This window comes from Drosophila tropicalis, unplaced genomic scaffold, assembly GCF_018151085.1.
Source record: "Drosophila tropicalis isolate 14030-0801.00 unplaced genomic scaffold, ASM1815108v1 contig_878, whole genome shotgun sequence".
Classification (NCBI taxonomy): Eukaryota; Metazoa; Arthropoda; class Insecta; order Diptera; family Drosophilidae; genus Drosophila; species Drosophila tropicalis.
The window spans coordinates 11,298,656-11,311,939 of record NW_027173374.1 but is presented as its reverse complement, the minus strand read 5'-3'; the positions used below and the strand labels follow the sequence as shown (position 1 = coordinate 11,311,939).

The window sequence follows — 13,284 nt, the reverse complement described above, 5'->3', positions numbered from 1 at the left end:
GTGGATATGGAATCCCTTCGGATATGAAATAAATTGCCAATCTTTATTTATGATGTGATCAAGATTACGTCTTAATTAATGCAATATAATAAACCGCAATCATATCGGCTGACTCACAATCAAGAAATACGATACAGAAAAAAAAAAAAAAAAAAGTGAAGATGGAATTTCGTCACGATGGTTGAACATGATTGATATAGATCTTTGAAAAGAATTTGATAATTGTTTTGGAAAACAAGTTTAAGTGTGATTCACATGCTGAAATTTATGATAATCTTAATAATCTGAGATTGCGGTTTTTTCGAAGAATAATTCCCAATCAACTAGCATTTCTCTCCCCCGCCCGATATTCTCATTGTGTAATTCTTGTGATTTTTTCTTGCGAATTAATAATGCAATTTTCTAGTCGTCAAGATATGATAGAGTCCCAGTTTACCATGGCATAGAATTGAAGACATTTGTCGATGACTCATTGAAAGAAATAACTAAACCGAAGATGATTCATGCTGCAGATATCATAAATACGAGTATATTTAATATGTATTACATTCTAAAGCGATCTCTAACAATAGCTATGGCAATGGGTTCTTAAGTCTAGGTAAATTGAAGGTTTGTGATGATTTTCAGTATGCGAGAGTATCCATCTAATCCAAGTTTTGGGTAATCCAGGGTAACATGTCAATTATATTGGCATATATTCCGGGTTTTGCCTCACTGTTGCCGCAAAACTTGCCACCGAAGGAGACAACGCCGTACTGAATGTATCGATAGGTATTACGGAACTTGTGACGGAAGAATAATGGACCACCAGAATCCCCTTGGCAAGTGTGTGGCAAGCCATCGCCAGCGGCGCATATATGATTATTGGAGACTGGAGCATTGCTAAAGTAATTGCGGCACACGTCCAGGCTCTGGCGTGAGACCACCGCTTTCTGAAGCACTGATGCTACCTGCCTGGTCTCGGTCTGGCCCCAGCCAGCAATGTAAAAGTCCTGATTATGAGCAATCGCCTGAGATTTTGGCTCAATGGGCAAGCATATAGGCTGAATGTGGCTGTACGAGCTGGCCGATCGGTCCAGTTTAATAAGCGCAATATCATATTTAATTGATCCATGGACGTAGCCGGGATGTGGTTGGATCTTCTCAATTCCGAAATCCTCATAAACTGGCGAGCATTCCCGAAAACGTCCACCCAATACTTTGCAATCCGGATTGGAATTCAAATCGTGCTCACCCAAACGTACGCCGATCCTATAAATAGAATATGTGAAACTATAATATAGATCGAGGAGATATATTTTTAGGGGAACTTACAGCTCGGCCGACTGCACCACACAATGGGCTGCAGTTATAACATAACGATCACTGATCAAGCTTCCTCCGCAAAGGAATGGACGCCCCTCCACTTGGTACTTGAGCAGAGCTAGCCATGGAAATTCGGCCAGTTGGGCATTCTCGCCACCGGAAACTTTTTGATTGCTTTTCAGCCCACAATTGGTCACAGATTCCAGTACTCGCATGCCTCTTTGACTAATTTGTTGCCAGTTAGATGGGTCTGTTGATACAGAACGCACCGGCTTACGTTCGGTTACTGCTGGAGACAGGCTTTGGGCCTGTGTACCCGATTGTCGGGGGCAACACAAGTAAAAGTCCTGTAAAGAAAGTCACAAATTAGATCTGATCCGATCCGATCGCTCAATGCCGATTAATTTACCCGTCTCTGTTCACCACTACATTGCATTAATAACAATTCATTTCGCACGGAACGCGGAAAACTTCCTCCGTAACGATCCTCAAGATCTGTAAAGTATTGACACTGACGAATAGGTAGACATGTTCCAGATTGTCCAATTGGTGTGGTGCATCTGCGTTCTGTTCAAAAATGAATGAGTCCAATTGGCCAACTCCTCCAACAAAATCCTATACTTACGTGCTTGACCCAGTGCAGGAAGAAGCAGCAAGATCGTGCTTATTGTGCTTATAAATAGCATCATCCTGTTTCTGATAATCGCTCGGCTATTATATGTATCTTGAGGGCTTTAAATATCTATATTTATCAGCTGCCGCGCAGTTCAAACCTGTACCAAGATCGAATACTATTATACTGATCTTTTGTCTCTCAAAAAATGAAAAGGAAAACACAAACGCGCGCGCTCAACTGATTGAATGAGAATGAGCCGGACGTGGTCGTGTGTCGAGCTTTTGTAGTGGAGATTCGCGTGCTTCGGGGGAATGAGCCTTATTACGAATGCATAAAATAACTTATGCACAAAAACCAAGATCGAATCCCCAACTGGTTTATCTCGCCAGCCGCTCGAGAGAATAGAAGATACATACGTACCAGTTTTCACACATACACAAACAGAGTAATGTCAAATGCTTTCCGAATGGGGAAAAGAGCGTGGGAAAAGCGATTAAATTCCAGGAAACCCCCCATTGATCGACCACTTGTTGCCGCTCGCCAGCCGCCCAGCCACACTCGGCTCCATTCGTACCCCATTGATGCATGTCTCTACATATGTTACGTTCGAGCGATCTCTCGATGGCGACTGGCACGCGTCAATATGGACACCACATTACACACCCATTAAATGTCGGTACTTTTTTTGTTTTTTGTTTTTGCAAAACTACCTGGATTAAAATGTTTTGCTAATTACTATCACAAGTTCCCCATTCGAATGGCTACGCCCATGGAGGTTACCTGACAAACTTGTTCTTGTTCGACACATTCAATATGTATGTATGGACACACTTATTTCGTATCTTGGGAATTTCAGCACTTGGAAAATCCAGCAATATGAGACATCTTAAATAATGAGCGTGAACACTCCTCCGTTCCCGTTTCCTAAAGTTATTAAGTGGGACTTTTGGAACCCCCGAGCTCAGAATGGTTAGATTGGATCAAGCCATATAAACATTGGTACAGGTCGGCAACACATTTGTCTTATATCCATAGGTGTGAATGGTCTGTTCTGATTCATTGAATTAAAAAACCATAAAATTATCACTGACAACCCTATAACTTGCTTGCAGCATATTAAATAAATATTACTTACACCTTAGTCATCGGCTTTACAACATCTTGGTCAAGTAGCTACAAAGAGAAGCTTATAAATGGCTAATCTGATATCTTGTTTAACGAAACGAACTAAACTATAAAACATATCAGTCATTTTATACCCTTTCCATATTGATGGCTAGCGCGGGGAAGGAAATAAATATATGTTTTTGGGATCTAAATTAAATGCGAAAGTCTTAACTAAGACAAGAATGGAAATCGATCGAATTTTGGCATATTCACAGAAACATAATATACACTTGGATATTTGAAAATATTATTTACGACTCGATTTTTTATAAAATTGCCGAAAAATTTAGTTCTTAAGACTAAATTCAGATTCAAAGACATTATTCCATCTTGAAAATAAAGACATCAATTTCTTTAATACTTAAAAAAAAATTGAGTAAATTAGATCTTCATGAAATTTGTGAATACTTCTCTGATCTTCAGCATTTATATTCTCGCTTAAAATGTACATAAGTTAATAACTAACTTAATGGAGTTAAAAATTGACTTAAAAAACTTTAAAATAAGATATGACCCTCCAAAAACAGTTCAATTTTGGCGCAAGTTCAATTTTTGCAACAATTTTTCAATCATTTTGGCCAATTTTCCAATTTCACTCATAACTACAGACAAATGTTTTATAATTGAATCAAGATCAAGACAGCGCTCGGAAAGTTCAAGAACCCTAATATCCCTCTTTATGGCTAATCCGGCACTGACTGTTCTAAAAGCCCTTTCATGAACAGTTTTGTTATACCCCAAATGGAGTGCTAATGACACCGTATTAGAGTGTTTAGTTTCCGAGTCGACTTACGTGATCTGTATTCACGTTTTGATCGGTCGAGAATAGAATTTTATAATACCCACCTATTCTTATCTTAAAAAAAAATTGTTTGTTTCCCATTCTATAAATCACAGCCACAGGCATCTTTATCTTATTACAAACTGTTTTAACGATAGTCTGCCAATGTAGTTCCCTGATTTGACCAATTTGTTAAGCCATCTTTAGCCAAAAGATCAAAGTGTTTGGAGAATAGAAAAAGTGTCAATCGACTTGTTCTATATTGCTGAAAATTAAGAAGAAAAAGTCCTTCTTATAGGACTATCCACTATCTATAGACGGCCAATAAGGTACCATCTGCTAAACCTTACTTTCGAATTACTCATTGAATATTTTGGGCAATATTTTGTATTAAAATTGATCATTGTAATATATTGATATTAATTGTATTCGATATTAATTGCTTATAATTAAGCAGAGACTAAAGTTACTTGGTGATTACTCATCCCAAAAGCTGGAAAACAGACAGTAAGAGCTGAAGTGAATAATCTCGTTCTAAATGCATTTACAAACATTGCATGCAAAAAGTATATATATGTATATATCTGTGTGTGTATATATTTTTAAGACTTAAAAGGTAATAAGGAGATACAAATTATTTTGATTGCACAATTGGCATGCACTTTGGAGAACAGATTATAGTCCATTAATTGCCATGGTGTCTGTTATCCATTGGACATATTCGGCCACATTTGTATAAAGTCCGGGCAAACTAATTTGTCCACACGATACCACACCTTGGCTAACAATGCCAAACTCGACCATTCGAAGGGTATATTCGCCCAAGTAGGGAACTGGCGCCTGCAATGGTCCGCCAGAGTCACCCTTGCAGGAATCTTGTAGGTCACCTCCACCCACACATAATTGGCTAAGAGGCACTGCACGTCTATAGGCCTGAGCACAGGCTGAACGTGGCTGGATTGGCACATTTGCCTGCAGCAGAACATCCGAGGCAGAGCCATTCTCGGTGGTGCCCCAACCGGTTACAAAGTATGTATTTTGCTTGTCAGCTGCTTGCTTCAGTTCATCCGTAATGGGCAAACAAATGGGTTTAATGTGCTCTGTAGAAGAAGACATCGGTATTAGATGACAACCTTTTTGGGCTGTAGAATCTCTCAACTTACTATCAAAACGAGCGCTAACATTTAGACGCAATAGGGCAATGTCGTTTGAGACTAGTCGTGGGTCATATTCCTCGTGAAGTAGATACTTGTCAATGCCAATATCCTGGACTGGCGGAGCGCATTTCGTTTTGCGTCCTTGCTTACGGCAATCCTCCGGAGTTGAGATTTTGTGTTCGCCCAATCGAATCTGATATCTACGTGGAAAGTCTTGATTATTTAGTATGTCGAAACATTCGAAGACACAACTTACAAATCTTCCTGAAGTCCATGTACACAATGGGCAGCTGTGAGGATGTAGCCTTTATAATAAAAGAAAGGGGAAAGAATTAATTTCAATAACCAAATGAGACTGATTGGCACTTACGTTCCGAGATCAGAGCACCACCGCAGAGGAAACGCGGTTCACCGAATTGATGATAACGCAACAAACCCATCCAAGGACGTGACGAGAGTTTCACCTCATAGCCATTGGCTACTCGGGTATCGAGATAGGAACCGCACTTGAAATCTTTATCCATAAACAGAGACATCACCTTGGAGTTATGCTGGATTTGGGATTCAGCACAGCAAAAATGTCGCTGCAGCAGGAGAAAAAATGTCGATTAGAAAACTAGTTTTTTTCCCCCATCCCGATACGATGAGAACTTACAATGCCATTAACTTCTCCACAAGATGCCTTTTGCAAATACTGAGCATAGTCAGGTGCTACAGATATTCCAGATTTTTGTGCACTAACAAGTCGCTGTTCCACATCCTTGCATGAGGTATAAGGCATACACTGACCCCGATGGCCATTGGGAGTGGTACAGGCATCGGCATAGGCTTGAAGGGAGGGGGAGAAATATAATTAAAATAATGAATATGCAAACGATTAGCTGGAAGTCTATCTTACCCGCTCGAGCCGATTCTATGGCAAACAGAAGGGGAACAGCTAAGGCGATGAGGAGGCAATTGCTGCTTATCATTTTGAATACAAAAAAACCTGATCTAGATTCGGTGTACTGTCCCGAGTGATGCTCCAAACTCAACTGGGAGAAACTAGACCTGAGCTCACAAGTTTTATGAAACACTCAATGCCATTGGAGACAGAGAAAAAGAGAGAGTGAGAGAGACAGAGGGAGAGATGAAACGAGAGCGGCAGAGAGAAGATGTATGATCACTTGTTGCGTTTTCGGGATTTTCCCCCAAAACTTTGTGGTTTACGTGTTTTCCAACAATTCCATTTGATCAAAAACATAAAACATTTGTACTTTCAGCTTTGATTCTTGGTTTGCCTGATATCTCTCAGAGAACTGAGAATGAAGCTTTAGCAATAACAAGTTGCTCTTTGTTGTTGGATTCTAGAGCTTTCATTGAACTCATCTCGTATAAGATGCTTCGAATCTGAAATACCCTGAACACTTAAGAACAAACGAAATCAATTTGTTTAACTTGTTCATTTCATTTTATTGTTAACCGCACTTCATCATCATCATCATCATAATCATCATCTGGTAATTGGTTTGGTTGGATCGATAAATTAAAGTTGACTTTTGTTTAACCATAAATTATAACAAAGCTATTTAATTGCATTAATAAATATCAGACATAGTTTAACAACAAACATCATCTTGATCATTTTGTGTATCCCTATAAAACAATCGCATTGTATATAGAAACTATATACGTCTACAAGTTACATACTCGTATTAAACTAAAACTCATTACTTAGATAGTTAAAAAACAAATTTAAAGGTTAGCAGCTGCATTTGTAAGTTAGTTTTGTTTCTGGTTTGGGATTTTGGATTTACTCTCACCGTTTCAGTAGTTGCTGTCATTAGCCAATTGTGCTAGATGGTCGATTTTATTGAGGGGGTTGCAGGGGGGAAATTTGAAGAAACTATACAATTTCTTCTTCTTGATTTTCTATAGATGGCAACGAAAGAAACATAGCAAAAAAATATATATCAAATATCAATTGTTTGAATTTTATGTTAATGTTTGGATTTTTGTTCATTTTCTTTTGTTTGTTTCTTAGCCTCGTCTAGATCGCCGCCTTCAGAATTAGTTAGTTTGAAGCAAAAAATAGAAATAACTAGGAGTAGTAGTAGTAGAATAGTAGTAAGAGAAAGGAAACAGAATAACTGCAAAGCCAATTGTGGTTAGGAACAGCAAATTAAACATAGCACAAAGCAAATAGTTATTAATGGGATAGATAGATACATTATTAGAATACTGCGTCGTTGGGTTTTCATAGTCTCGGAGTCTGTCTGGGAGTCATATCGTCAAGTTAACGTCATCAAATGTTGTCATCACATTCGATCGATCACAAAACCATAAACATTATAATTTGTACAAACTAAAACATTATGAACATAGATTCAACAAGTGCGTAAAATTAGAAACATAGTTGGAAAATACATATAACGATCATTCCGTTGCGTTGGTTGCCTCTTGTTTTTTTTTTTTTTTTATTTTCTGTAACGTTTTCTACGAGTAACGATATTGTTAATCACAATGGTAGCTCGATGCTCGGGGCAACATGACGGCGAACGAATAATCAATCGAAGCAGTTGAAAGTTGTCTTTATTCTAGAGGCTTGGTTAGTGGCTGGATAGAGTTTTGGTGCTGATGGTGTACAAGTACGATAAGTGGGTTAGGATGCAAGACAGAGTGGGTGCCATCAACGTGAACTTGAACGCTTGCTTATTTGATGGCGGCAATTAGCGGGCTCTCTTCTCCTGAAAGAATAATATGAAAAGAGAAAAAAATGGCATGTTATTCACTTTTTTTTCCATATAGTTTGGTGGGGACTAATTCACGAGTCTTAATGTAGGGCATTCGTGGCCAGGCCCAGGTCACAGGCATGGACGTCTCATAATTGAAGTTGTACAATTGATCCTCCAGCCACTTGCGTTTGTCCTGGGGTTCCGGATAAGTAGACGCCAGACCTACATTGCAAAATCACAAGACAGAGTCAATTTGAAAGCTCCGAACAGAATGTTCCTGTCTCACCATTGTCATAGGCACACTTTGTCACACCAATGGCTATGTTCATGGACACATCACGAATGCTTTGCAGAGGTGGGTACAATGAACCGCGCTCAATATCGCTGGGCTCAACAAAATTGGCCAGCTCTTGGGCGGCAATCAGGAACATTTCATCGGGAATATGGTGAGTTCCAGTGCAGATAACACCCAGACCCACACCGGGGAAGATGTAAGCATTGTTGCCCTGACCCGGATAGTAGGTCTTATCGCCCATTGTCACGGGTGGGAAAGGTGATCCAGAAGAGAAAATCACTCGAGCCTATGGCAGAAAGAATTTCAATTAAAGTAACACTCTTAACATAAAGTAATCTGATCAAATCAACTTACATCTGTGTTTTGGTATGCCTCCTCGGCAGTACACTCCGCTTTGCTGGTTGGATTCGAGAGGGCAAACACCACTGGCCTATCATTGTTATCCGCCATGGTGCGCAGAATTTTGGGTGTGAAGAGTCCAGCACATGCCGAAGCACCAATAAGCACCTAACCCGACAACAGATAAGTATTAGCTTTATATACCTACATCGAGAAAATTCCTATCTAATATTTACATTGGGTTTAATAGCGGTCACAATTTCCTCCAAATCGGCCATGGGTTCGTGGTTCTTGGCATAATTGATCTTGTGACCATCTAAACTACCAACTTTGCGAGTTGTAGTCAAAAGACCATCAATATCCACCATGTAGATCTTGCTGTAGGCCTCTTCAATTGAAACGCCTTCCGCCACCATGGCCTTTACAACCAAATCGGCAATGCCAATGGCGGCCTCGCCGGCACCGGCAAACAAGAAGGTGTAATCCTTGAAGGACTTGCCAGTGATGCGTTTGGACGCATACAAACCGGCCACAGCGACAGCGGCTGTTCCCTGTATATCATCGTTGAAGGTGCAATAGTTGTTGCGGTATTTATCCAGGAATCTAAATGCATTATGATTGCCAAAGTCCTCGAACTGGATCAGTGTGTTCTGGCCGTAGCGTTTGACAACCGCCTCCATGAACTCATCAATAAAATCATCATATTCCCGTCCCACGACACGCTTTTGACGCAGACCCACATATAGAGGGTCTTCCAGGAGATCAATATTATTAGTGCCAACATCCACCACAATGGGCAAACACTGATGCGGCTTAATGCCAGCCAGGGCAGTGTACAGAGCCAGTTTACCAACAGGAATGCCCATACCACAGGCACCCAGATCGCCAAGACCCAGAATACGCTCGCCGTCTGTCACACAAATGGCTCGGACATTTGGCTCCGGCCAGTTCTTCATCACATCAAAAATGTGTCCTCGATCATTGAACGTGACAAACAAACCATGCGGACGCCTATAAATCAAGCCGAAACGTTGACAAGCCAATCCCACGGTGGGAGTGTAAACAATGGGCATTAAATCCTCAATGTTCTCTGAGAGAAAGCGGAAGAAGAGACGCTCATTGCGATCGTGCAGATCACTGAGATACAGATACTTGTTCAATGGTTCCGTATACCGATTGACAGCAATCTTGCAGAGCTGCAGCTGTTCTTCCTGAGTCTTAAAACGCGCCGGTTGCAAGCCATGAATGCCCAATACCTGACGTTCTTCTAGTGTAAAGGCCAAGCCCTGCAATAGATGAAACACAATCCTTATCAATTAACATTCCACCACCTCGTTTAAAAGTCTTTAATAATAAAAACAAGTAATTCCTTGCATTAACTAATTAGTTAGTTATCGAAAAAACCAATTAATATTAAATTTCTGCAAATACTATCTGCAGACTTATTGTCAGTGACGAATTAGCCGAGCAGCAAAGGCCCACGCATTGAAGGGCCCCGCATCCCTCGGATTAGATTAAGAAGTCTCATTTAAAAGAAGGGGTTAGTAATTAAAATTCTTGCCTAAAGAATTTAGAAGAACCCCACTTATATTCCCCTTTTTCAATGTTTTGATGTCACCGGTGGAAAATGAACCAAAATAAAGTCTCTTTAGTTTTATGAAGTAAAAAAAGAATCGCAATAGGCCCTTCGGTGGGTAAATCCGTCACTGCTTATTGTTAGTAGGTATACTAATCTAGGGAGACTTCTTTTCGTACAATATTCTACACATAAAATGGAGGCTTGCCTGTAGATGCTAATTAGTTATCAATGGGGATATTTTAACGAATCGTGGATGTTTTTGTTTTGCTAGCAACAAATAAACGTGACAATCGTTTTTGCACTTATAATATACTTATTTATTACTTTTTACTATCAAAACTTACATTTTACCAAAGTGTACAAAATTAATTGATAATTTAATGCCCCTCAATCTTACCTTATTCAATCGAGGATCGCGTATGTGATCGATGCCACGAACTTGTGAGGGGCAGATGATATCGCCAACCACTTCATGATAGCCTCGTGCCGTGCAGAGGGCCAGAGCCGAGTTGGCTGCTGCCGGCGTTGCAGTTGCAGTCGCTGTCGCCGTCGTTGTTGCTGCTGCCGTGCCGTTGCGGCACAATTTGCTGAGATTTCCGCATATGCTGCAACAAACAGAGGGCGATTAAATTGATAAAGTGAATTAAACAATTGCTATCAGATAGGTAGGTCGGTCAATTTCAAATGTGTTGACAGTGTTGATAAACGTAAATATAATAGACAAATGGCAAAAAAACCAAGTCCAAGGTCAGAGTCAGCTGCTTTTTTGTTTATCACTCACTGCCAGAGAACTAAGCCGCATTGTTTACAACACTCCCCCCCACCCGCTATATTCCATTAGATAAAAATATAAATAAATAAAATGTTTGGCCAGCTGAAAAAATACCCTTGAAATGCTACATAAAATATATTAATAATTAAAATTGTTTAGATAAATGTGCAAAACTTAACTCGAGCTTTTATTTTGCAATTTTTAAATGCTAAACAACTTTAATGTTCCTATTTAACTACCCCAACCTCTGAATAGAGTATAGAATAAACATTAAACGCGGATGGATAGCAACGAGTCGTATACTTAATATACAAACTATTTTACTTGGTGCTAATTTCCAGAGCAGAGCAAAGCGTGTGACTAATTTCTGCTGCTTTGCGGTAACATTGATGAAATCATGCTTATACATATGTATGTTAGATGGGCGGGATTATATTATGGTGACGTTGATGGCAATATCCATTAGCATGCCGCATGACGTGGGCCATGGGGCTTGATTTGATTCGATCGATTCGAACTGATCCCTCTTGTAACTAGTGAGGCGCGCGCAAACACTTATAATTGATAATTATCATAGACCAGATAGTGTGAGTGAGTGAGTGCGGGAGGGGAATTGTCATTTCTATCATCCGTCATTTCTGGTTACTACTTGTTGACGTATGCATGCATGTATGTATGTACACTCACATGGGCCGTGCGAGTGCTAAATTATTTGGCATATCTAGAAAATCTACACTCGTAAAATGAAGGCGTTTAAAAGTAACCGCCACTCACTGCCACTGACCAGGCCCCAAAAAAGAGACCCCACGAAGGCAACTCATGAGCTTTCTGCGTGAACAGAATTTCCAAAAGTCAACGTACTCTTACTTACGCAGAAGACCTAAACGAAATGGTATTAGGAATTGCGTTTTTTTTTTATATTTTGGCTAACGGTTAGGGTGGGAAAGAGATAAAACTATTGGGGGAAGGGAAGTCAAGGGCGTAGTAAGAAATTGCCTGGGGTTCAGGTAATCAACATTAACTGATTATTCAAGGCTCATAAATTATATCTAAGAACATTGTTATTTAAAACTTTTGAACGTCCTGATAAGCTAATGGGGAAATAAATGTTCCATCATAAGCTTTAGGGCACTTCCGCATAGTTTCTTGTATTTATCGTAAACGTAATTACTTCAAATAATATAATATTTATTTGGAATAAATTATGCTTTATCCGGACCCCTTTCTTTTGCTAGCAAATGCTCTCTACGTCCATGGTGTGGAAGCTGCGAGCAATTTGAAACTTTTTTGATGAACTTGGCAAAGAAAAAAATGCTTACAAAAGCACAATATATCCGCCAGATTTTCGCATACATATTTTTTTTGGTGGTATATACAATTAAAATTAGATTCTTTTGCCAAATGACTTGTCTATCTATCCATACATTTGTTCTATATGTAGATCTCTGTCCATGTCCATGAACGTGAAGGTGTCGCCTTTTATCCAAGCGCGAAAAACAAAAATTCTCTGCCCCTGTTGTTTCTATTGATTTTTCAGCTGTTTTGTTTTGCTAACAAACTAAAAGTATGTAAGATACATACACACAAATTGTTGGCATCGGCAAAAAGCGCATTTGAGCTGTCAAGAGTAGCATATCCGTCGTCTCCCCGTTCTTATGCAATGATTAAAAGTGAAATTGAATGAAGAAAAAAACAGTCAATAAATAGCTCTTTAGCTGCCAGATGCCGTGGCTAGGTCAATGCCAGGCCATGTGCGAATCTCTTCCTTTTTCCCTTTGCGCATGAAACCGAAAGCTTTAATGGATGGGAGCAGGGGGCATTAGCGATGACGACGCCTTTTGGCGGCCTCTCGTCTGGCCCCGAGGAGTCTCCGAATCTGCGACTAGGTCACTGGGCAAACAGCTGGCCCAGACCATGTCCGTGTGTTTGCCTGTCTGTTTGTCTGTGCAGAATTCGTTGCATAATGCTTACATGCTGATGATGATGAAATTCATATCCCTTTTATACAATCCCAACCCCTTATTAATGATTGTTGCTGGCTCGGCGTTTCTTCGGAAACACTACTTACCTGGGCCGTGAGAACATGTTGCCTGCTGCTTTTTGTATGAGTCTTCTTGAATTGCTTTTAATGCGTTAACTTCCTGGTAAGGCAATTATTAGTTTCTGCCTTTATTTGTAATTTGCTTCTCGTTTGACACTTATTGCTACCTAGGTGATAATACTATGTGTGTGTAACAGCAATGGGCTGGATAAGCTACCAAAAGCCACCCTAATATCCCAACACGAAAATAACCGACTAGTGGCGACCGCGAAAGCACAACCGCCTACTTTGAAAATAAAAACAACACTGAAAAAAACGGACACGTAACCCAGCGAACATGTTTTATGGTTGTATACAATAACCCAGCAGCCATACTAAAGCATCGCAATAAATCGACACGTTATTTTATCTGAGTTTCAGGAACTTATTTCTGATTAGACAAATAAGGAAGTCTTTTCTACAAATATGTATCAGCTTTTAAATCATTTTTTTTCTTCAGGGTATATAGAGGATAGAGT

General features: G+C 39.8%; 3 protein-coding genes across 4 annotated transcripts; all 3 read right to left on the bottom strand.

Moving 5' to 3' along the window:
- Positions 1 to 500: 500 nt before the first annotated feature.
- LOC137584467 (phenoloxidase-activating factor 3) lies at positions 501 to 2,177 on the bottom strand. The gene is made up of 4 exons (XM_068299868.1): positions 1,931 to 2,177; positions 1,715 to 1,872; positions 1,315 to 1,652; positions 501 to 1,251 (listed from the first exon to the last, which is right to left on the bottom strand). Exons 1-4 carry the CDS (start codon positions 1,992 to 1,994, stop codon positions 645 to 647), a joined length of 1,167 nt encoding a protein of 388 aa, XP_068155969.1. The 5' UTR covers positions 1,995 to 2,177; the 3' UTR covers positions 501 to 644.
- Positions 2,178 to 4,440: 2,263 nt separating this feature from the next.
- grass (Gram-positive Specific Serine protease) lies at positions 4,441 to 6,061 on the bottom strand. The gene is made up of 6 exons (XM_068299790.1): positions 5,925 to 6,061; positions 5,682 to 5,854; positions 5,397 to 5,610; positions 5,283 to 5,331; positions 5,033 to 5,226; positions 4,441 to 4,969 (listed from the first exon to the last, which is right to left on the bottom strand). Exons 1-6 carry the CDS (start codon positions 5,995 to 5,997, stop codon positions 4,545 to 4,547), a joined length of 1,128 nt encoding a protein of 375 aa, XP_068155891.1. The 5' UTR covers positions 5,998 to 6,061; the 3' UTR covers positions 4,441 to 4,544.
- Positions 6,062 to 6,453: 392 nt separating this feature from the next.
- On the bottom strand, positions 6,454 to 13,061 carry Men-b (Malic enzyme b). 2 transcript variants are annotated; one of them, XM_068301292.1, is made up of 7 exons: positions 12,794 to 13,061; positions 10,351 to 10,558; positions 8,611 to 9,660; positions 8,390 to 8,542; positions 8,027 to 8,321; positions 7,798 to 7,962; positions 6,454 to 6,937 (listed from the first exon to the last, which is right to left on the bottom strand). In XM_068301292.1, exons 1-7 carry the CDS (start codon positions 12,808 to 12,810, stop codon positions 6,912 to 6,914), a joined length of 1,914 nt encoding a protein of 637 aa, XP_068157393.1. In that variant the 5' UTR covers positions 12,811 to 13,061; the 3' UTR covers positions 6,454 to 6,911. The 2 variants fall into 2 exon arrangements, with proteins under 2 accessions (XP_068157393.1, XP_068157394.1); XM_068301293.1 differs by having other exon boundaries at positions 6,454 to 7,752; positions 7,834 to 7,962.
- Between the last annotated feature and the right edge of the window lie 223 nt (positions 13,062 to 13,284).

Bases quoted from the DNA above. Each gene is read 5' to 3' on its own strand.
- LOC137584467 (XM_068299868.1), bottom strand. From the start codon at position 1,994: ATGATGCTATTTATAAGCACAATAAGCACGATCTTGCTGCTTCTTCCT. The intron at 1,873-1,930 runs GTAAGTATAGGA...ATTTTTGAACAG, and splicing joins TCCTGCACTGGGTCAAGCAC to AACGCAGATGCACCACACCA. The intron at 1,252-1,314 runs GTAAGTTCCCCT...TTCTATTTATAG, and splicing joins GTGGTGCAGTCGGCCGAGCT to GATCGGCGTACGTTTGGGTG.
- grass (XM_068299790.1), bottom strand. From the start codon at position 5,997: ATGATAAGCAGCAATTGCCTCCTCATCGCCTTAGCTGTTCCCCTTCTG. The intron at 5,227-5,282 runs GTAAGTTGTGTC...CTTTCCACGTAG, and splicing joins CATGGACTTCAGGAAGATTT to ATATCAGATTCGATTGGGCG. The intron at 4,970-5,032 runs GTAAGTTGAGAG...CTTCTTCTACAG, and splicing joins TGTTAGCGCTCGTTTTGATA to AGCACATTAAACCCATTTGT.
- Men-b (XM_068301292.1), bottom strand. The intron at 9,661-10,350 runs GTAAGATTGAGG...CATCTATTGCAG, and splicing joins GCGATCCTCGATTGAATAAG to GGCTTGGCCTTTACACTAGA. The intron at 8,322-8,389 runs GTAAGTTGATTT...TTTCTGCCATAG, and splicing joins AGGCATACCAAAACACAGAT to GCTCGAGTGATTTTCTCTTC.